Source organism: Melospiza melodia, chromosome 5 (assembly GCF_035770615.1).
Source record: "Melospiza melodia melodia isolate bMelMel2 chromosome 5, bMelMel2.pri, whole genome shotgun sequence".
NCBI classification, from domain to species: Eukaryota; Metazoa; Chordata; class Aves; order Passeriformes; family Passerellidae; genus Melospiza; species Melospiza melodia.
This window is the reverse complement of record NC_086198.1, coordinates 25,157,350-25,181,503: the sequence shown is the minus strand read 5'-3', so window position 1 is coordinate 25,181,503 and position 24,154 is coordinate 25,157,350. Positions and strand designations below refer to the sequence as shown.

The 24,154-nt window shown below is 42.1% G+C and overlaps 1 protein-coding gene across 6 annotated transcripts in view; it reads right to left on the bottom strand.

Annotated features, from left to right (window-relative positions):
• FAM13A (family with sequence similarity 13 member A) overlaps positions 1 to 24,154 on the bottom strand; it is a 119,653-nt gene that overhangs the window by 19,229 nt on the left and 76,270 nt on the right. For 3 of the 6 annotated variants that reach the window (XM_063156622.1, XM_063156623.1, XM_063156627.1), the window contains 6 exons: positions 19,776 to 19,820; positions 18,052 to 18,231; positions 15,031 to 15,217; positions 12,102 to 12,178; positions 11,357 to 11,399; positions 6,200 to 6,350 (listed from right to left, as the gene is read on the bottom strand). In XM_063156622.1, the coding sequence (XP_063012692.1) occupies positions 6,200 to 6,350; positions 11,357 to 11,399; positions 12,102 to 12,178; positions 15,031 to 15,217; positions 18,052 to 18,231; positions 19,776 to 19,820 (683 nt within the window). The remainder of the gene's footprint in view (positions 1 to 6,199; positions 6,351 to 11,356; positions 11,400 to 12,101; positions 12,179 to 15,030; positions 15,218 to 18,051; positions 18,232 to 19,775; positions 19,821 to 24,154) is intronic. The other 3 variants (XM_063156625.1, XM_063156624.1, XM_063156626.1) reach the window with 3 other exon arrangements.

Sequence of the window (24,154 nt, the reverse complement as noted above, 5' to 3'; positions counted from 1 at the left end):
GGTGTTGTGGTAGGAAAAGCACATGCAAGCCTGGCTCACAGGGGCTGCTTCCATGGGGTGTGCAAGCCCCAAGTGTAGGTAGGCTGGTTTGCCATGGTTTAGAACGCTTAGGCAGCCTGAACTTCCTTTGGGTAATTTCTGAAAAAAGAGGTTTTCTAAGCTCTGTTCAGCCTTAGCATTTTCTAATACCTGAAATATTTTGCATCCACTTCCCTGGATCTCTCACGATTTTAGGAAGGGTCTCACAAGATCTTTTGTAGCAAAATAAAGGGTAATACAAAGGGAAAAAAATTATATATTTGACCAGCAGGAACGAGAGTTAAATGATGCATGAAATTCTTCTAGACATCTCTCACTTCTAATTGTTTGAATACCTCTCACCTGCAAACTGAATTTCCTCTTGGAAATTGTTAAGTAACACCTCCATGGGATTTACATAAATGGAATAAACTTAGAAAATTCAGGCATATTTAGCAGTAACTAAATTAAGCTCCTACCACACCAGCTAACAAAGCCATTATTAATCATGCATGATGTATGTGACTTTGTCCAAGGTGGATTTAAAACCAGATAGCATGCGACATTCAGGGAATTGCAATGGCTCAAAGAGCCTCTGATCAAACCCCAAAAGACAGCAAAGCCCTTTATGTAACCTAATTGAGACTGGGGTGTGTCTACTTTGTATTTTGTTGATTTCAAAATACTCCCCCAAAACAGAAAACTCCCATTCCAAAAAAGAAAGTGTTAAAAAGGAGAAGAAAAAAAAAAAGTCCTAGAAGGAAAATCAAATTTGAGACTTGACAGAAGAAATGGCTGCTACAGAAAATCAGTTTTCTTTAACCCTTGCTCCTGGAAGGCCTGACTCCATGGGTAGTTTTGTTTCCCCTGCTGACCATACACATTTAGAAGACAAAACCTCAACTAGACACAAAATGGCCAGACCCCTGAGAGCAACACAGCAATTCATCAAGGAACACATTTAGATATGTACAAATTACAAATTTTATCTACATCAGATCACTAAGTGGACCAGAGCTGCAGTCCAGTTGCCTTCTCTCTCCTGTTGGCCAGGAGCCAGGCCCTTCAGCTGGAACCACTGGAATTGCTGGATCACATAAACACACAGGAACCCACTAAGGGTAAACTACTGCTTTTTTTCTGACAGTGCACAATTAATTAATTCCTCTTTAACAAGATGCATAATATCTTTTTTAAATTCATTTAGCCAAGATAGCTATCAAAGCACTGAGCTTTTTCTGAAGGCTGCTGAACTCCTGGACTGAATGGTTTTGAAATATCTGCTATGAAGTCCAGTTTTAAAACATCCACTATCATAATGTCAGCCTTTCCCCTTCCTGCTAATTGAAGAACAAAATCTCAATAGAGATTGTAAACATTTCACCTTTTCTTTGCCACTGACTTGACAGAGCAGGTACACTTACTCCTCTTCTGTCCTGAACAGATCTCTCCTACTCAGGGAAAAAAATCTCAGTTTTCTACACATCTGCCCCACCTTGTTCCAGAATGACAGCTTTTCATGGGGAAAAAATAAAGAAAAAAAAAAAAAAAAAAAAAAAAGAGGGGAATATTTGGCCATCATGGCTGTAACCACTGCAGAGAAAGAGTGAAAAAAATTTTAATGCCTTGGTCAGACTCTCTAGGCATTTCTTCTAGGCATGCCTTTTCTAAGCTGGCACAGAAGCAGTGAACTGCGTTGGCAGTGAGGCTGCAGTCCTTCAGAAGTGCTGCCCTCCCTCTCAAAATCCCACAGCCAGCTCATCTCTGCACAAAGCTGTCAGCCATCTGCCAGGTGTGGCTCTGCAGAGCTCCACAGGCACACAGAGCATTGCCTATGGCAGTACAACCTCTCTGCCAACCTGCTGCATAGAGGGCTGGGGAGTTTAATAAACCCGAACCATGAAGTGCTTCACACAAGAAGAAAGATTTATTGTATCAAACTGGTGCATTGTTGGTGAGCTCCAAGCCATCTTGCTGACAAAACCTGTCTTTTTTTACCACTACATTGTGTATTTGCCACAGGGTTACTGGGGGCTGCAGGGCCAACAGAGGGGTGTCTGCACACAAATACCACTTGAGGTACAGCCAGCAAAACACCACAGGCATCTCCTGTTCCCTCTCTGCAGCCACACAGCTCATACATGCTGCTAACACTGCTTTTACACACACCCATCTGCCAAACAAACGAGGCCAAACCTTAGCTACTGTAAATTGAAGTAAGTCCAGAGGGATTGAAAAGTCTAAACACATTATAACACCTGAGGTGCTAGTATCAAATGCCACTTGAAAGACTCCAGAAAGACCTCTCATAATGAAATGAATAAAGTAATTTAAATCTCCATCCAAAGCATTCACTAGCTCAGTAACAACCTATTTTCATCTTATAAATAACTATGAAAACATCCTTGTTTGAATACATCAGCAGGCATTCTTCCTACATAGATCAAAAGAATAGCCCAAATACAGCCCTACCACACCTCTTCACTCAGTGAGATGACACATCTCTCAGCTAGCAAGCAAACTTTGTATTTTGTTTATAGAATAGCATAACAATCAAAAAACCAATTTTAATATTTTGATGCTATTCAGTAAACAATGTAATGTTTTTATACTTAGCAATAAAAATAGAATGTGCCTCAGCCCCTTTTAATTTCTCATGCTAAAGAGTGTTACACACAAATAAACTGATCAATCTAAGTCCACAGTGTTGAAAAAGAGAAAGCTAAGTTCAGCTTCCCTTCTGCTATACTATATGGATTTTTTTCTGCATTACTTTGGGTTTTTTCCATGGGAAAGTATCAATTAAGTCAGTGTCAAAACTATTTGTAAATCAGCTTCACCCTCAGGGCGTCAAGTGCTGCAATACTTGAACTCAAATTGTGTTTTTAACTTCTGCTTTTATTTTTATTTTTAAACTTGAAGAAAAATGCCAACTGATTGTTTCATAAGATCTTGTTACTGCAAACTCCGCTCGAAATCTCAGCTACAGAACTTTTTTCAAGTGTCAGTAATCGGGTGACATCAGCAGCAATCACACATCATACTGATTTCCTGAGCTGCCTGCTGACAGGGCCAGCCGCTGCTATGGAGAGCAACATACTTCCAGATTTTCCTTGAGGACAGGATAACAAGTTCTGGGCTTGAATTAGAAACATTTGGTGAGAAATCTGCACAACAGTGCTGGCCTGTGAGAGAACACTCTGTTCCCCTCAGTCACTGCACCCGATTCAAACGTAATCCACAACAATTAGAAACCTTTAGCTGTGGAAGCAGCCCTGGACGTGCCTGCTCCCAAAGCCATCTCAGCTCAGCAGGCAAACCCAGCAATCAGGTGGGACATTCCAGCTCACAGGGAGGGACAGCACGGTCCACAACCAGGGCAATAAAACTCCCTGATCCACACCTGCCAAGTGCACACCAGGAAAACAGTCTTGGACCATGGGAAATGCACTGAGGCAAGGAGTTCAGAGCTTGGATTTGGCAGGGGCACTGCTCATGCCCTGAGTGCTGCATCAACAGCCTGATGATTCCTACACGAGCCTCTATACTTAGCAGGTGAGTGGGATGCAGAAGGTGGGCACATGGCAAAGTGTGAGGCTGCATTGCAGGGAGCAGGGAGAAAATGTCTCTGTCCTCTCTGTGCTCAGCTTTAGGTAAATGGAACACAGCCTGGAGAAGTACAGCCAATCTCTCTTGTGTACAGACTTGACTATAAGATTAAAGTTATGGGAAAAAAAAAAATAGTAGAAATTACTTCTAGTGTAACACGAAAGGCACAGGGCCTGCCAGCTCACCTGGCAGCAGTTCTCATAGTTCTGTGCCCCTGAATGAGGGCTTTTAAGGCAGCTCTGCTCTTCAAATGATGGAGAGCCTGCCTGAGTGACAAATAAAATCCAGTCAATGGACAAGGCTGTCTTGTGTAATTTTGTGCCCATTGTTGAAGGCTCTTTCCTAACATTTGACTGGAGGCAGTGACAGCTGCAGCTGAAGGCAAGTCCTCAACCTGTAATTGTTCTCACACATCCCTTGTGCAAGTCCCAGCAGTTGCCCTGGTCACTGGATGGTCTGTATGTCCATCACCCCTAACATCAGCTCAACTATGTCCTGAAAGAATGGGTAATTTCCTAAGAGATGGACCTACCACATTTGCTAGAGCAAAGCAATAAACAGCTCAGTGTTAGAGGACATTTGAAGGCACAGTCCTTTCTGTTTCTCATTGAGGATGCAACCAGAGCTGTGGCATGGATCCTGCAGAGATGTGTGGAGGTTTGAGTGACTTGGGCTGGCAGGTAAGGAAAGGGAGGATGGATGTCCTTGCTGCTAGAGGTGTGGATGGGTGGTACAACCCTGCCCTGCAAAGCCAGTCTCAACAGCAGACTCTGCTGTTAGCTACAGAAGCAGTCTGAGAGTTGATGTTAAGATATTCCTCTTTCTGGCTGCTGCAAGCCTGACTCCATATCCACAGCTAGGGAAGACTCAGTGTGTCCCTGCTGAGACACAGAAGGCACCATTTTGCTGCTGTTCACCACACCAACAAAATGGTGATTCTGGAAAGCATGCATTTCAGGGGATGATGTCTCTCTCACCCCAGACAGCTGATTCTTTTGCAACTGCCCACCTCCTCCTCCTGCGAAATACACGTGAACAGAAGGAGGAAGGAGCAATCAGAGAGAAGCACAGTCACATGTGCCCATAATCCTGCGTCATATTTGCAGGGCAAAAAAGAGCTAGAATCCAAACATTAGAGAGTGCCTACTAAGAAGGAGTTGCACCAAAGAAGCAAGTTATTTCATACAATGGGAAAGCCTTGGCAGGCAGAGAGGAGCTGTGTACTCCCCTTCATGTGTTCATATGACTCCTATTAGTAATGCAGGAAGGAAAAAAAAGTCATTATTCCCCAAGGTTCACAGGAGGGCCGAAGCCACACATCACCTCTGAGAACACAGACGTGCTCCCCCTGGCTTGAGACCCTGCAGGGCTCTGCTAATTGGCCCTCAGTAAACATCCAGCAGCCAGGGCTGCCTGGGAGCCCTTCTGTGACACTTTGATCAGCCTGCTGCATGTGTGGTGATTCCACCCGGGGAATCCCCACCTAGCAAGCAAATGGAAAAATTCCCTCCTGTGCATGGTGCCTGCTTGCCTGGCTCAATCAAAGGCAGCCATGGCTGTGGGTTCTCTTTACTTGCACTTGAAGTGTCATAACTACTCACCTCCTAGAGGGAAAGGCAAAACATACTAGGTCACGTACACTGGGGAGGCAGGAGCAGAGAACTTCCCTTCTCAGTGTTCCTCAGAGATTGTTATTTTAGAGCAATGAATTAGTTGCACATTTTCCCTCTCTTGCTTTATTAAAACATCACACTTGTGTTTTCCTGCTTCTTCCCTGTCAAAACCTTTCACTCCTAAAGCAGAACTAATAGAACAACTCTGGCTTGTACACAGACACATACTGTGTAACTAGAAAAGAGTCTGATCCCAAAACTGCTGGACACCTTAATTTCATCTCAATTTCAAATGAAATTAAGGTCATGGCACCCACAGAGTTTGCCCAGATTCCCACTCTTAAATGAGTAAGTGTACAGCCAACTAAGCATGTACTCTGCAGAGGAGAGCTAAGAAATAGTATTACAGCAATTTAAATGACATACAATCAATTTAACACTGCCATTTAAGCTGGTCATCAGAATTCCTTCACAGCATACACAAAAAAAAAAAAAAAAGTTGTTTGTAAGACAAAGTAACAGACAGACAGCATTTTTTACCAGCTGTGCTTTTCAGGTGTGAATCATTATTTCCAAACAGAGATCGAAGAAAAGTTCTTTTTAAACTCTGAAATACCCAGTTGCTTTGAAGTGTAGGGCAGTCTAGTTTAATTATCACTGACCAGCCACTAAGAAATAAGGTATCTTGAAATCCTCAGAGATCTAACAGTACTAAACAGAACATGAAAGTAACTTCAAGAATAAAACATTTAATTTTCCACCTCTAAGTGACAATCAGAGTTAGTACCATTCAGTATTTGCTTCCAGTTTCTCCAAACTTTCACTTCTATGTTCAGGACAAAGTTGTTTTTCTATAGTTTTTAGCAAGGGAACATGGTCACATAAAGATACACCCAGCCCACTGAGGTTTCCCTCTCTCCCATTTCACTCACACAATCCCAGCCATCACACAATCCTACCTTCCCAGTTGTTGTCATCGCACAGTGATGTTAAATCCAGCCGAGGCACTTCAGATACAAAGCTGTTTTCCTGATCATCAGCATCCTGATTTCTTTGCAACTTGTTCTCAGGCATGCTTGGATGTTCTTGAATCTTCATACTTGAAGTCAGCTATGTTCCCATACACCCAAGGAAATGAGAGAGAAAGGAAAAAAAAAAAAAGGTCTCAGGATGCAGTGGGGGGAAAAAAACCCTGCAAGTCACAGCAGCAGTAAGCTCATGCCTTTAGCTAAAAAGATCCAAACAGACCCTGCTGTTTCCAGCTCCAAATCCAAATCCCTTGCTTGGTGACCCCTGTGTACTAATTGCTCACTCACACCAGTAAAAACATCCGTCCATCTGCCTTCCTTGAATTTTTCCTTCTTTAGAAAGCTACTGCAAGGTCCTGAGACTGTCTGCCCTGACAACTGCATGCAGCTGAGAGAGCCTCCAGCAGTGGAGTGGGATGAAGTGGGAGGGAGGGAAGCAGGGAGGCAGGGAGAAAGGGGGGGGGTGGCTGCTTACACTTCCTACAGGAGCGCAGCTCCTTCGATAGGCAACAAAAACGCTGCTGCTGCTGCGAGGCTGTGGCAATATGGTGCCTTCTAAAAAGCAGGCACCAGAGCTCCCAAGGCAGCAGCCGCAGCCAGCCAGCAGCGCGGGCTACGTACACGAATGCTCTCATGCAGGCTGTGCTGGCTCAGACCAATTAGTGCCAGCTAAGCTCTGCTGGCTGCACATTCCCCGATTTCCTCTGGTTGTTTTCTAGCTGGGCGTGGGGAGAGCAGAACTATTTATGGAGGAGCTCTGGGTATTAAAGCGGTGTTGCGCAAATCCAAACAGCAGCGGGGTTTGGCATCTCAGCTGGAAGCAGTGTGGACTCTGGGAAAACGCCAAAAAAATTCACAGAAGCATCCAGTAACAGGGATAAAAAAACCAAAAAAAGCAGAATTCTGTCAAGTACATGATTCATCAGCTAGTAGTACCTAGAAGCAGTTGCTGTTTGTCTGAGCACTGTTCCCCCTGCACATAGCACACGTCGTGTGTGTTTATGCAGAAATCCCTGCCATTCCCACAATCCAGGGACACAGTGCGCGTGCCTGTGACAGCGCCCGGTGAGAGCGCTTCTGGCACTCCAAAATAAATTAGCTGTAATGCCTCACAGAGGGCAGTAGGGAAAAGGAAGTGTAGTGCATGTACATAAACATGTAGTGTGATATGTATAAACCCACCAACAAACACGGAGCTAGATGAATAGACGGGATTATGTTACTACATAAACTATTTGGATTTGTTAAGAACAGCTTAGGCATAATTCTCTCAAATATAGTCTGGTGGGCAGTCAGCATGCAGATTTTCCCTCTGTAAATCTAGTAAACAATCTGTAGATTCTGATATGGGAAGAAAACAGGCCAAAAAAAAAAAATAACCAACATTTCTGAACCTATTTTCCTTATGAATCCAGAAGCACAGCCAAATGCTTCAATATCCTTAGTACATGCCACTAAGGCACGTTTACTTTTTTTTCATCTGCAGAAAGTTAATAATGTGTTTGGTGCATCTCTTCCCTTTTAAGCAGAGAAAAACAAGTAACTTTCAGGAAGAGGGAAAAAAGTTGCGCAGTAGACAAATCATATGAATAAATGTTTTCATCTGGATTCGGTTCCATCAATCCCTGCAATTGAACAGGGTGCTAAATAATTTCATCTAGGCTTCCTTTCCCACAAAAGGTTGTATCAGGTGATCTTTTGAGGTCTCTTTCAACCTGGGCTGTTCTACTGTTCTAAAAATCTGATGAATACCCTGGTATTTGTAAAGAGTGTTCTGCATTGTATTTGTGTAAGGTGTGTATTTCCTGTTCATTTCAATAAATGGCCTTTTTGAAACACTATAACAAAATGAAACACTAGATACTTTGCCAAGCACTAATAACTCATGCAGCTTGATGCTAAATCTGATTACAAATGTGTTTATTGTGAGAGCTATGCGTGGAAAAATGCTAATTCACCATTCAGTATCTTTTAAGCTGCTTCCAGGTTGGGAGGACTTAAATATTTCTCTAAGGTCCATTGACAAATTTCCTGCCAGGATTTAAATAGTCTGTGTACTCACAAAGACTGGTCAGTGGCCAAATGTACCAGTTGATAAACTGCTTGTAAATTGCCAGCACAGTATTTAAAGGTTATATTTTAAGGCAAGGAAAGAAATAAAGCACTGAGTTTCAAAACAGGTGCTATTTTTAATAACAAAGAAGTGTGAAGGAGAGGAACATACCTAGATTTTAACAATTTCAAAGGGAGCAACCTGAGAATGCCATCTCATCACCACTACTGATACTAATTAGAGATAAATGGCTTTCTATGAAGGATGTACAATCTCCTGACTTATTAAGACTCTTAAAAGATATCTGAAGCAGATATAAGGGCACTTCCAAGATAGGCAAACATTTCCATTACACATACATTAGAAAGATCATACCGATGCCTTCTTCCTCCTGAAGTCATTTCAGTAATTGGAAATATTTAAAAGGTGTGTAAAACCAGGCCTGTGCCCTTCCTACAGCCACTTACTCTCCTTTCCTTGCTCACTGATGTAGGCTCTAATACAATGAATAAATCATTAGGTGTTCTGAAGAACAATGGTGGTACAAGCCCAGGAGACTCAAGAAAGCAGATGTTTAACTTCCTTTGCATTAATGCTCCAAACCAATAGAGTGGTGGATAATTCAGTATTCCCATCACTTATTTTCTTTTTTGATTTCCTGACATCACCAGCTGCCACTCTCTAGGAAAAGAATCAAGTAAGGGAGAACTACTTTTCTTTCGGTATGGATGCACCACAATTTCTTACAAATCAAAGGGGCAGCAAGTTGATGATGTTGGTAACAGCTGGCAGCCACAGTTCACTGCAGATATTACATAAATGACCACAAAAAATATTCAAAGCAGGTACTAGAATTCTGCTTTTTAGAAGCTGCCTCTGCAGCCATGCTTTGCAGGCACCAGTAACTACAGATCTAAGCAGCCTGGGGATAAGTCAGCTGCACTCATTCTCCCTGCTCCAATGGAGATTGAGCACAAAGAGCAGCACAAACAGCAAGAAATAAATGGCAACAGAAAGAATTTTAAATTCTGATCAGGAGGTTGTATTCTTTTCAATTACATGTAGATTCCAATCAACTCTACATAAAAGGCTCGCTTCCCCCACATGTGATCTTCCATTACAGCCACGAGCAGGAAGCATCCTTAAGCACATTTTAGGGGTACAACCTGATGCAAGAACACAGCCATTCTGCTGCCTTCCTCCTACCTGAGTCATGCCAACACCCTTTTACACTTGTTGCCATGTTGGTATGAATCTTAAATACTCCTTCCTTATCAAAACCTGGGTACTAGAAACCTGTGGCTTTCCTCCTGGAATTTAGCTACTTCCAAGAGCAGATTACCAAAGTTACAAAACCACTGAAAATTCATTTGAGGCTTGTGTTTCAAGGTATTTTTACAGTCTCATGGAGAACCAAATCAGCAAAACTGGTAGTTATAGCAAATTCCAAATCCTTTTCCTATTGGCTTTAGACTGAAGGCAGGGTGAGAAAGAGAAAAGAATAAGAAGAACCCTGTCCTTTCCTCAACCTGAATGAGTTGTTTGTTATGAAATGTATGTCTTTAAGCTGCCCTAAGCAAAAGGCTTATAAGGGGCAAGGAATGTAAAACAACTCTGCCGGAATGTAACATTTTCTTGACCTTGTAATTCCTATATAATACACAATCTCTGGTTAAGATCCTCTCTTGCAGTTAAAATTTTACACTTTAAAACTTTTCCTAAGGTGTAGTTTATTTTAAGGTTATGATTTCATATTTCAATGTATCTCCACCAGGCTAACTGAAAAGCTTTTTAGGAGTATTGCGTGGCATGGCAGCAACAGCAGCTTTTCCACATGCAAGTGGGTACGTGAGGAACAAGCTGTTGCAAAATCCCAGCTCTGGAAAATACAACAGCTCACGAGCAAGTGCAAGGGATTACTGACCCTCTGGGAGCAAAGTAGGAGATCCATGTTAGCCCAGCCAGAGCAGTGATCAAAGGCAGCTCTGAACACCCTTTGCAGGGACTACATATTTCAGGGTCCAAAAAATTTCACCAGCTACCACACAGCTGATCAGAGCTCTGCTGTTAGCAACCTTTTACCTTTCCTGCTAGGTGGAAATAATTCCTATCAGAAATTAAGTCTTTCAAAACAATAAATGCATAGTGGCTTTTAGATTTAAAAGAAACACAAGAAGAGTCTAATTTAAAAGTATCCCCAGCCTTCAGTCAACTCCTGACAGCCAGAGGAATCAGACAATGGCTACAGCTGCTTTACTGTGCCCATTTGAAATGGATGCACAACTGAGGGAGAGGTGCCTCAGATAACTCTCCCCAGTATTTTAAATGCTTGGCTGTCAGGAGGTTTTTTAAGCAAACCCAAATGAACCAGTGACTGCAAAGGGGTTCAACCTAACTCAACCTCAATCTTTGGAAACACCATAAAGCTAGTGGAAGAAGTGTTTGTTTGTCTGTGTGTGTGTGTGTGTGTGCGAGAGAAATGAAAAGCTGGGGGAAAAACTGTTGCCACCAACATCACACCTCCCCTCCTGACATCCATCCCAGCCATCAACTTAGAAAGAAGCAGGAGGTGATCCAGTTTTCTAGGACAAATGGATTACAGACACCTATGTTCAAGAGCAACAGGCTGCAGTAGGAAATGATAAATTAAAGGCGAAATGATTTTAGCAAAATCAAGAGAGACAAGCTAATCTTACTACCCTGGCAGATAAGAAGTCAGATGTCCTGTTTGCCATAATTAATAAGGGAACTTCATGTCACTTAAACCACAGTGCTGACTTCAGTGATCCTTCCCTTTTTGGCAAGGAGGGATCAAAGGGACTGAAACAGAAGCTGTCAGACTCCTCAGTGGTTGAGAGGCTCCCTAAACTATGTAAATAAAAAGCAGGGGTAAGAGACAGAAAAAGTACACGCTAACTCCATTTCTCTTGTGAAAAACAAAACTATATGTATAACTACTTGTTTCTGCTCAATAAAATGCTCATTTAGAGACCACAAAACTGAAACACACAAACAGCAACAAAAAAAATACTAACCTGAGAATGCCTGAAAAAAACCTCATCGTTTTCACTCTCTTTGCTATAAAAAAACAAAAACAAACCAACATATTACAAACACAAAACCAGACTTGTCTTGTAACAAAAACAAGCAGGACTTCTGCACACAAAGGTTTTTACATTCTTGCTACTCCTGCACACTCACTAATTCACACAGTAAATGAAGGGACTCTCTGGGCTACAGCACTTCCAGCTGCTAATCTTTGCATTTTTTTGCTTCCTCTCAGGAGCTACTTGAGAACAATTATGTAATTTAATTCCAATGCCCTTAATTCAAATCTATCCCAACAAATGTAATTGTTGAGAGAAACTGTCATCTCAGGTGAGCAGAGTGAGGCTGTACAGCTCTCACAGAAGAGTGAAGCTCAAGGGAAAGGGCTGGATTCCCAACTCAGAGGCCAGGTGAGACAGGCCCTGCATTCCTGTGTGCAGCAGCGCTGGTTCAGGTGCTCCACAGCTCATTTCTTTACAAGTCTGCACCATCAGCACCTTCAGTGACATTCCTATCAGGCTGGGAAAAGAGCCTTGGTGGCATTTGCTGCAGGGCAAAGCCCACACAACACACACAGTGCCTCCAGGAAGCTCTGCTTGGAAGTTAACATGGTGGGTATCTGTTCTTTGGCATACATGCCACCCCCACGGCCTGGGTGGGAGATTTCTCAAGCTGTACTACAACCACAGGGAAAGGAAAACATATAAATACAGAAAATAAAATTAAAATCACCTTTCTTCAGACAAAATTTCCATGTCATCAGATCCTGTTCTGTCTATAGGCTTGGATGAGCTAAAGTTTTCCACACTCTGCAATACAGTAAATATTAAAGCAGTAAGATATATATGAGAAACAGATTCAAGCTGCAGGCCATTAAACAGATCAAATATAGAAAGATCCACCAGGATTTCTAGGAAAAAAGTAACACACACTACTGCCCACTGCACTAAACAAACCCCACACTTTATTGTCCATAAACTGCAAGAAAACCCAACTGCTCACTGCTTTGTCTCTTTCATCAGACAACCTCAAATGTCAGAACACAATAAAGCTGCATGGTACCTTGGCAGCTCCCATTTTACAGACTGACAGACAGCGTAGGCTTGGGAGCAATTCTTTGGTCTGTGCACCTCCTGTAAGAGCAGGCAGCAAAATCCACAGTAACCTCTCAGCAGAACTCCTTTATGTTCATGTTAGAAAATCCTCCACTTCTCAGCCAAACCCTTCCTTAGTTTCTTCTTAAGAGGCATAAGAATGAAAAGAGACTGCACAGATGTAATGCTGGGCTAATATGAATGCAGGGCAAACAATCCAACTGGTTATGACCTCATGCTCTGAGATTTGTCTTGGCCACCATTAAGAACATTAACACTGCTGAGTACTGTGAGGACAAGCCATGTGGCCACTTTGAGCACATGTCAAGGAGGCTTCTACCCTGGGTTTTGGGCAAGTCCCTCTACAATAGAAGGAAGTGTGTTTCTGCCCTGGAAACTACATGCACAGACTTCTTGGGGCAGCCTTCTCTCGTCTGCTACACCTCCAGCCCCATGTGGTGACACAGGTCAGTCATTCCAGCCTTGCCTAATTTGATTCTTGGAGTCCTATGGATACCTGGCTAGCATGTCCCTAAAATGCAGTTACAAGCTTTTAATGCTTTGTGGTTGGTTTGCTTGGGAGTCTAAGTGGAGCTGACAGTTTCTCCACTGCTGACTTGTGCTTTTGAGCCAGATGCAATCAGACAGCTCAGAGGAAAGCTTCCCCACAGTGTCCTACATACTCTTCCAGGCTTTGAAAAAAAGGAATACTCAGAAAAGGGTGTTTAAGGAGAGACAACATCACGAACCTCTTTACATGACAAGGCCTATTAGTAAATGCTAAGGTGCATGTTATGTTATAATCCGAGTAGGTAGCCTAATTGGGGTTGTTATTTGATGTATAAAGGTGTAGCCAAAAGAAAGCTAAACCTAAAGCTAAGAAAGCTAATCACACATCATTCTGGCAGTCTCTGAAATGCAAGTATGTAATAAACATACTCATTAAAATTTAAAAAGCAGCTTCTGCTCTGCCAAAACAATAGCACCATGCTCTCTGCAAGATGTTTCATAATGATACTTGCAGTTGATCATCCCACTCTGACATTTCCTAACGCAGAGCAAGCAAGAACTGCTGGTCATCTTGGGCAACATGCTTTTAATACAAGATTAATTCATTTCACACTCCTTTCAGCCTTTGCCTTTCAAGAGATCAAAAAATGAGGGGCAGGGTAAAGCCCAGTGGACACAGCTAAGTTTGAGGATATTTCTTCTGGGCACAGTTGAAGACTTGATGAATGCTTTTCAGGCCTGCAGCGAAAGTGGACACTTCCATCAGTACTTACTTCTTAAATCCTGATAAAAACTCTCATTTACATTGAAACTGCTTTAGACTCCACAGGCACAGAGAAAAAGTGATGAAAAGATCATAAGTACTACACCTTTGCCTATCTCAAAGTGCATTGCTACAAGCAAAGACAGAAGTGTGAATGTGTCTGTCTCACTCTGCTTTCATGAAGTATCACATGGAAGATTGTGGATACTGAGCACTAAATTTAAGTTACTAAATTGAGCATAGTGTACAATTTTTGGCATCTTGCCATCTTTTGATCATAATGAAATGCAAATCCACCTCTCTCTAGAATCTCTGCACAGGATAAGAATATCAGATCATTGCAATTTTGTGATCTAAACAAAATGAGTCCAAACACAGGTCACATTAAGAACTTGCTTTCAGCAGGCTCTACAACTTAATCAAGCATCCCTAAAGGATATGCCCTATAGGTCAGGACAGCATTTTCACACAGCTCTTGCTGTTCCTGTTAACCATGCAATGCATGCTTGCTGCAGGCACAGCACTTCTGTCACTGCATGCAAACCCTGCGCTGATGCACAATGAGGTTTCTCAGCTGCTGACACCCCCGTCAGTGTTTGCTCTGGCTGAGAGGGAAGGAAGGTGAACCAGTTTTATTTTACAGCTTGTAGAAGGAGGGAAACTGTCCTGTGAAGGTCACACAAAAGTATGCAGGAAAAATTCTACAGTATTCCAGATTTTTACAATGTTATAACAAAGTCATTGATGTCTTCAGTAAGAAGTGGATAGAGGGATCAACTTTTGGACCAACACTTCAAAGTGCTTTCCAAATTGCAAGCACCACAGCAAAACACAGGCTTTAGGGAAATGGCATAAAATACCTTTGCCATCTCATTATCAAGTAGTCACTTGAAATCTAGTTTCAGAGCTTAGCAGGAATATGAAAATTAACTTGACGTGAGCATGAGAACCTGCAGCTAAGGTTCAAACTCCTTGCAAGGCTTCTGAAAGACTGGGAAAAAGACCTCTATCCTTTTATGCTTTCCAAAATGCTTCACCAAATTCAAAAGCAAAAAGGGGCAGAAAGAGAAAATGACTACACATGGAGTATCACAGCAGAAATATGGCATCTCAGTTGCCTCATCACAAGGGTTACAAGTGTCTGATCCAGTGTTTCCCATAGTCCAAAATAGACACTGAGGCCTGTACTGCAGGCAAAAATGACTACTTAAGGGAAGCAGGTGTGCACTGAAATAAAAAAAGAGCTTTTCCCATCCTAGTAACAGACATCAAATAGTGCAGTGTGCTGGCTTACCACAGGACTGTCCTGGTTGTCATTAAGCTCTGAGAGCTTGGTGCTGGATTTCTGCCGTTTTGATTTATTCCTTTCACTAAGGTATCCAGAGCTGGTGTCTTGTAATTTTTCTACATCTTGAGTAGCTAGAATACAATCTTCAAGACTGCTGAATCCAGAGGGAATGTTCTCCTTGTTGACAACTTCCCTAAAAAGAAAAGGGACATCACAGCAAAAGGTTGCTTAAAACACTCTCTCACTACATTTATGGTAGCAATAGAGAACTACATTATATGGGCTGGTGGAGTTCCAGCAACACCATCTATTCCCTATGAAACCACTATCTCTGGTTCTTCCCAATGCAGCCGAAAACATACAATGTGCAATGCTAAATCCCACTGAGGAGCACAAACCAATTGCATACATCTCAGTTGAAAAAGCTGTGAGGATCCATGTTTGGGATTTAATTCACTTGCCACTACGCCAAACACACAGAAGCCTTCACATGGAAGCTGGACTAGCCCCTGGCTGCCTGTGCAATTTTTATAGAGAGTATGAAGCATATTTTCCTTTGAGACACGAGCTTTTAATTTAGAAAAGTGATTCACAGCTGCGGTCCAGGGATCTCCTTTGGTGCATGACACCGCATAATTGGCCCTCTTACTCATAACTCTCAAATGCAAGAGCAGGACTGGGTGGTGCTTTAGCCAAGTGCTTGATTTCTATTTGGGAATTACACAAAACATAAAAGGGAATGTACCTCTGCAATGGTAACACAACTGCCAGGACAGAGTTTTGCTGTGTTGGGAAGAGGATGGGACAGCCAGCCCTAAGTCACCACGTGATGGACTCGCTGGGACTCTCTGGGCTTGCAGGGTTTGTGCATGCTTACCAGAAGCCTGGCATATGGCTATCTAGCCCTGCTGCATCCTTCAGCAGACAGCTTTCCATTTGGAGGACTACTTAACCACTTGTTAAGTACTCCTCCCTCTACTTTGCCCAGCAGTGAAGATGCACACACACATCACTACACCATGGGAACACGAGAAACACAAGGTGTCTCATTACCCTGCTTGTTTACACTTGACACTGAATCTGGAACATTTGCTAACTCTGTGTGGCTGTCTTACACAGTGCTGTGCAACTCCAAAGCCTACTTTCATGAACAGCAGGAGAACTCATCTAGACTCAACTTGTGTGATAAGAAACCAGTCACTCTGCAGTATCTGGACAGTGCCAGCATGGCAAGTATTCAGACCAAAAACAAAACTAGAAGGTTCCAGTGACTTTCTAGACGATAGATCTCTAGGTTTTGTTGGTGGAAAAGAGATACAAAGAGGTATGATAAATCTCTGACTAAACTTCTAAGATAACACATTTGCCTTTGTGGAAGTTTTTACAAACCCTTCAGCAGACCAATTACACATTCAGAGTCTGTAGATCATTTAATCTTCAAAGCCTGGGAGTTCACCTATGTGATTTTGTGATAAACACTCTTCCTGCCTGTAGTCCCATTTTGTGACATTACAAATCCTCTTGTGATCCATCCATCACAAGGCAAGGAGATGAAGTCACTAACAATCAAAAAAACAACAGAAAGACGTTTTGAAAGGAATTCTCAATTTTGATAATTTACCCAGAGAAATCCCAGCAATCTAATCTAAGGGAACCAGGGAAAACAATCTGGACCACGGCCAGCACTCAAAACTTCCAATGTGCTTTAAATCCTTGGCTCCAGCTTTCTGGACTCAGCCTGAATGACTGTGTCAGTCATATCTAGAGGCAGCTCTGTAACTCAGTGCTGAAGAAAAGCCCTGCAGTACTATATGCTTCCGAACACGTACACTAGCCAGGCTCTGACCTACTTACCTGAGAAGCCTGTCAGTGGGGCTACTTAACAAGAAAAACTACTTTGGAGCTGCTGCCAGATACTTTGGTGACTTGCAAGAGCCAATTTCCCAGGCTACCTTTACAGTGTATTTTGATTCACTGATTCACTGTGAAAATAGTGCCTTTAATTTTTTCTCTCTTTCTTTTTTTTTTTTTTTTTTTTTTTTTTTTTTTTTTTGTAACTACAGATTTTGTGTACAAGAGTAGCACTGACATATTTTGGGAACTACCATGGATGCAATATTAACACGAGGTATCGATGGCTATGCACCTGTATAAAAGTAGGTTCATATAAGAAGGCACAGATCCAACAGAATTTGGGGAATTCAGCACCCAGGAAACAACAACAGGAGACTAGATGTTTATTTTGGAATCAACTTCAAATCCTAGCAATCCAATACTGCAGTGAGGCATACACATTCCTTACAAGAACTAGTGCTGTGTTACAGATAAACACATGAGTTGAACCTGGTCTTGTTTGGGCTACAGTTTCTCAAATACAGCTCTGCCTTGTGTAACAAGTTGGTTAAAGCTGTGGTGGTAACACATTTGTACCACACAATAGATGTCACAACTAGAGTAAGAATAGAAAAACAGGTATTATCTTCGCTCTTTAACAGACATTTAAGGAAATTCACTATTAAGTCACACTTAAACTTTGTGTAATAGGACAGATAAAAAAAATCTTAGATTCTGATTAATCAAAAGGAAGATTTTTCTAATTTCAGACAAACTCCCAAGTCTCCTCACTAAACCCAAACACAAGCTGTGCCTCCACACACAAAAGTGGAACTTAACCTCATTTTTGAAGACATTCTGAATTCAGAAAAGCAGCTGAGCCCAATGTTTTTATCTAAAAAAAGTTAAGGGCAGCAGAGCCAACTTCTTGGGAAATTCCACTAATGCAACAAATACCGTAAGTCACCAATTCCAAATGCTGTAATTAAAACCTTGACTGCATAACCCCCCTAGATTCTTATCATGCTTTGCCCCACTCCATGATCCAGTAAACTCTACATTTCCCAGCTCTGACTGATGCAATGGAGCTCTGCATGGGCACTGCAGTCTGGGCAAAGGTCAGTGCCTTGATAAGAAGAAATGACTGGGGTAGACTTAAATATACTTTCCGAAACAATGAAATCAGGCTCATACATGTCTCTGTTTCTCCGGGCTTCCTCCTGCTCTTTGTGGTGCCGCCTCCTCTGCCTGGCAGACACATTAGAAGAGGCTGAAGATGTCCCGGATTCAGAGTCCTCTGAACTCTGGCCGCCTGAGCCATGAACATCAAAGAGATGCTGCTCCACGGCTGAGCGGATTGTCTTCTCTAAATACCTGTCAAGCCGAAAAATAAGGTCAATTGAGCTCAAAGATTTTGTGGAGCTCCCTCTCTGCAACAATAAATAAAACAAGGCTATCTGTGGGTTATGTTTTCTTAGGGGGGCAGCACAAAATGTTCCAGTGCTACGACATATGCAAAGAGCAATGCCAAAATCTTCAGATACCCGCTGGTTCAAGTCCCTCAGAATAGCTGAGCCTTCCCAATTAATATTGCTCTTTTTATTTCTGGGAATGTCTGAAATTTCAGTAAAACATCTAATTTTACTTACTGCAACTACAGACATTGGTGCCTCACTTTCATCCTCCACTTAAAAACCCCAGCTGTGACAAAATTGCATTTGATACCCAGCCACGCTGACAAGGGTCACGTCTGTTGTGCAAAACAAGCTCAGTAAGGAATGGATCACCTGCAAGAAGGTGATTCACTGCTGTCTCACAGAGGGATGACAATATGCAGTAGCTCACTGTGAACTCCTCCCATACATTGTGACCAAGCATGGGTTTTGTTTTTACACATTCTTGGGCCACATTCTTGTGCATCCACAGCCACCCTGACACTGCTGTGAGACTACCCTCACACTCAATGGCACTAAGACAGCTTCCACAAAAGCCACCACAAGAGAGTCCCTGCAGTTGCATCAGTTAAAGGTGTGGGACTACTTGAACTTTCAACACCAATGAATTTTTGTTTTGGTACTGCCATTCTCTTGTAATATTCCCTTCCTTCCTTCCTTCATCAGAGGAAGCTTTCATGGGAAAAAGATTTTTTTTTCCAAAGAAATCATACAGAAACACATTTTTGTGTACATCCCCATCCCATCTCTGTTTCTCACAGTGCTTTAAGCAGTCATTGAAAAATGGGTTTTTCAAACTTCCATGTCCAAAGTCCATGTATGGCTTCTACTGTTTTTTCCATAATTAAAATATTATTTCAAGATTTGCTGGTTAATTTTCAACTGAGTAGCTATAGTATGGGAATCAATGCTTGGGCTCATTTCTCCTTTACAAAAACTGTGCTAAGTTGCTATACTTGAAAGCCTGCTGAGACTGCAGTCCTGGAAAAGTCAGAAGACCTTAGCTACTGCAAAAGCCCAGATGGTTTAAATAGACAAGTATGTCACTATTGACAAAGATCAGTTCTGCAAACCCATCAGCCATTGGGAATTCCCAGCTCCAGCAAAGGAGCCAACTCATTTTAGCTCTGCTCCTCCCAGTTACAGCAGTAGGGTCAGGTCACGTCCTCTGCTGGGATGCAATAGGGAGCAAACAAGAGCAAGAAGATGACAGGGTGCGAAAAACTTCTCGAAATACGCAAGTTCTGCCTAAGCAAAACATCACAGACACCGTGAGCAAAGAACCAAGGGCCTGAGAAGTTTTCAGGAGGAAGTGATTTATTATCATTGTAGATTAATTGCTTTGGGAAACAGTGTCTCTATTTGTTTATGTAAGAACAACTCTTAAAGAGAAATCAAAGAATAACCAGCAATACTTTAAAAAGCTCCAAGAAAGATAGCTACAAAATTGTAAAAGACACTTACTCTTCTGTAGCAGGAACATTGCTACTGACTTGTGATACGTGGGTACTGTACAAAAGAAAAAAAAAAAAGAAAAGAAAGGTAGATCTTAATATCAAAATAAGGTCTTAAAACTTCTTGCTCTTTGCAGTGCACAGATTCAAAGGTCTGAGCTGTCTCAACAACAACTGTGTACACAGGTCACAGGTTTTCCCCTTAAGGAATTTTCACTCCCACTATGACGTGGCATATTTTGACAAGTCAATATCCTCAACAATTAATTTCCCCGTCATTCCCATGAAATAGGCAAAGGTCTAACAGCAAGTATTTCAACCTCAACACGTTACAGATTTTTTTTTGGTGGGCTTTCTGCTGCTGATGTTTTATTTTCATGACAACCGTCCTTGTCTTTTGAAGCTGACTTGAAAATATATTCACTTAATATTTAACTGCTCTCTCTGTTTAACTATTCTCTCTTTGAACATGCTCAAAGAATATATTCATATTCCTTGCTTCACATTTTAAAAAATAAAAACTATGCATGCTTCTCTGGTTTTTACCTCAGTCTGTTATCAGGCTCAGGAAGAGCTGACACAAATGTAGATGTTATCACTTGCTGTTCAGAGCCCTTCTGAACAAGCTGACCTGGCACAGGTGTCACTGCTTTCTTCCCTCTGCCAAGCTGAGTCCCATCCTGCCCCTTCTTCATCCACTGGCTCAGCTGACTCAGCCTTGCAGATAAGGTGACACTGCCTTTTCATCCTTCCTGCGACCTCCTTTAGTCAAATAAGCTACAGGCCTAGGGGTTTCATTTCAAATTATCCCCGTATCAGCAGAGTACAGCTGGCTGATAAATCCCAGTAAAATGTGGTCAGGGTACAAAAGCCAAGCTGGATGCAAGATGTTCTTCCTGCCAAAAAAGCCACTCATGGTTTTCAGTCTTCACCAGTTTCTCTCAAATAATTTCATTGCAGAGCCATCAACAGCTGATTTGCCTTTGCTACCCAAAGGTTTCCTCTCTGCTTCCCCTGAATACTTTGCACTTCACTGTGTGGGGCTGGAGCCAGCTAAGAAGCTGCAGCTCTCTCAGATAACCACTCTGTGGCTTTACTGGGTTTGAATGTCCCTTGGGCAGAAGGCAGGCAACAGAGGAAGAGAAGGATAAATGAGGGGCCACTACAGCTAATTTAACAAAAGCCACAAAGCAGTGTGACTCCTCCCCACAAACACCCAGCTGCAAATCACACTTACAGCATGCTTCAGGCTGAGCTGGTGTGCTCACCTGGCTCTAACCACACACACATCCTTGCCAGTCCCAGCCTCACCCAGTGCTACTCTCCAGCCCCAGCACAGGTCACTGGAGCACACCAGGAAAGCAGCCATGGACTTGCCAGTATGTTCCCCATTACCTGAGCAGGACCTGAGCAGTTGTGTCATGCAGATCATTTAATGAAGACATGCAAACAACTATTACTGTACCTATTATTACAGATAAAATACCTGCATACAGGAAACAAAATTTGCAAGATCACACTCTTCCCACATCTAACATCTTGACTATCAACTACAGGATGGCACTGGAATTTGAAGTGCACATTTCAAGCTCCCTACTTGCTTTCTGGTTTGCTTACAGGAACTATGTGGCCTCTTCCCAGCCCAAAACTATTTTTTAAGAACTGGATGTTAATATATCTCCCATGGAGACATATTAACAAGTAAGGTGCTATTGCGCTAATGTGGGCTAACCCACACTGTAAGACACAATTCGTGTGCTTGCTACAGCTCCTACACCCATAGGAGTAAGTTAATGCTGTATCACCTTTTTATAGTATTACATGCAAGCCAAACTGAGTGAGGCTGTCTTTCATATCATACTTTTCTTCTCTGTTTTCAGGCCAGGAAAGTGACACTGGAGAGGAAGAAAGGATTGTTTGGATTTTAGCTTTTTAAAACATCCCTAGGATATAGGTTTATTTATTTCTACCAATACAATTTTTTCTAACACCCAGCACATTCTAATTCACTGTGTGCTTTAGTTAGTTAGTTAACTACTTAGTTAGTTAACCGTATACTTTACTAACACCAATTTTAAGTATATTAACTTAATTTTTAATGATGCATAACAATTAATTTCCTGCATCTAGAAAAACCCTATTCAGACAATACGGGTTCTATAAGAAAGACAGGAACATGGTGATTTTCAAACTACTGACAAATAACAAGGAAGTATATATCCTATACATGCCAGCTGAGTGGATGACTACAAAAGGAAGCTCTGATATTCTGATTTTATTGCACTGAATCCAAGTTTATCCTTAGCTCTTGTGCTAAGTTAATGCTCTTTTATTAGCCCCGTCTCAATAAGACAGAGATTTTAAAGCAGAGTTTTTCCAGATACACTAACTTTCTTTTAATTCCACAGTTAGCAACTTTTCTGCCCATTTCATTTTATGTCTTAATTTAAATGTGTTACTAAATTGCTTTACTTACTCCCCACCAACCTTTCTTACAACAAAGAACGTCCCATCCAAAACAAACAGCGGAGGGGAGAGAGTTACACAGCGGTTTTGGGATCCGAGCCTTCTGCAGGACAGAACAGGCACTGCAAGAGCACCTTGGCAAACGCAGGCAAAGACACCACCCTGGAAGGATTGCAGAGCCCAGACGAGCAGGCAGGGTGTACCCTGCGGGGTTTTCCAAACTTCTTGGGTGGCAGAAGCCGCTCTGCTGTTGGATTTCTGGGGAGCAGGCAGGGCGAGCCATGCCCGAAGAGCCCTCTTGTGCCCGCCTGCGCAGGCAGCTGCCCTGCTCAGTAATCACCCGGACAATGGAACTCCTGCTCTGCTCCAGTTCATTATTGTCATTATTTTCTTCTCACATCCGCTCCATATCACTGATACATACAGTCAATTATCTCCACAGCTAGATTATCTTTATTAGATTATGCAGCTGCTGTTGCAGAGCATGCTGAGAAATAGAAATCTCATAGAAATTAAAGGTTCTCCTCAGGTGACCAAAGGCAGCAGGACAGCTTCCCAGTGCTGGGGGACTTTTACTTTCAGAAAACCTGCATAAAGGCACACAGCTGTTTGAAGTGCTATGAACTTTTGAACTTATTTCTTATGACCCTCATGCTTTTCCATTCTGGGAAGCCTGACCTCTAGCACTTCCCAGTTTTGTCTAACTTGTTTACCCAAGTTTTTGCTCACTTTCAGAGGTGCTCTATCAGCTCTAGATAATGTCTTACTTCACATGTAAGGCAAGCTCTTACTGCATGGCCTCCTTTCTTCTGTTTCAGCCCCCAGGACAAGAAGGTGCTATCTTCCATCACCATTAAATCTCACCTGCACCCCCTAACTAGTTCTAAGTTTAAAAGATGTACACCAGAGTGAGAATTATCTCATGTAATGCCTGCAGCTTGTCTGGTCTGTGTTGGGCATCTTGTGATAGCAGATGTTGGATATCAATGTCCTTACTCCTGATCTATTTCATTCATGCCACTACTGAGCAAAGTATCTTAGCATCTAGAAAAAAACAGCAACAAAAAAAGATCCAACAGAGCAAACTAGGAAACTGACATACTGGCATAGTGCTGTTGGAGACTGGGTTTTCATTTATGAAGCAATTTAATTAATTCTTGACAATACCTAATGGCCTAATTCATAAGCTGCACCTGCAGACTAAAGTCACCTGTTGCTGAGATGTATTTACAGTCCATTTGCTTTATTCAAGAAGGAAAGGTAGCTTTTGTTTTTGTTTTTTTATAAGTCAAGCACAACAGCAAGAAAGTCTCAATATATGCAAAAACTTTACCATTTTGCTGTTCCAGCAAGGTTGAGGATGTTTAAATGGCTTTGACATAACAGATGGGAAATTTCTGAAGTCCCGAACATTGTATTTCAATCCCTGATCTAGGAAGTTCCTATTCATAGGGATTTAAATGGTCTAAATGCTATCCACTCTCCACACTGTGACATACAATACTGCAAACTCACGTGGGATCCATTTTAAGACAACTGCTTTATTTGACACACTTTCACCAAAGAGAGGTGTTGTGATGGCATACAAAATGTGAAAATACTGAGTTTAAAAACAAAACAAAAGGGGTGTGCTCTTAGTTACTGGGATGTTCCATCACACAAAGGACATGGCTTCATTATTTTCTCAGCACCTTCATACTTTCACAAGGTCAAATTATCCCTCCTTTAAACGTGGTAAATTATTTTTTACACTACTTAGTAACTACACAGAAAACTAACCCGATTAAAAGCAACTTTATTCAGGATTCCTAATGTTTTTCACTTGCACCTCCTTTATGACAGATGCACACTGACACCTACTGCTTGGAGCAGAGACAATCCTGCGAGGGATTCATAGAGGCCCCGTGATTCAGCTCGGTGAAT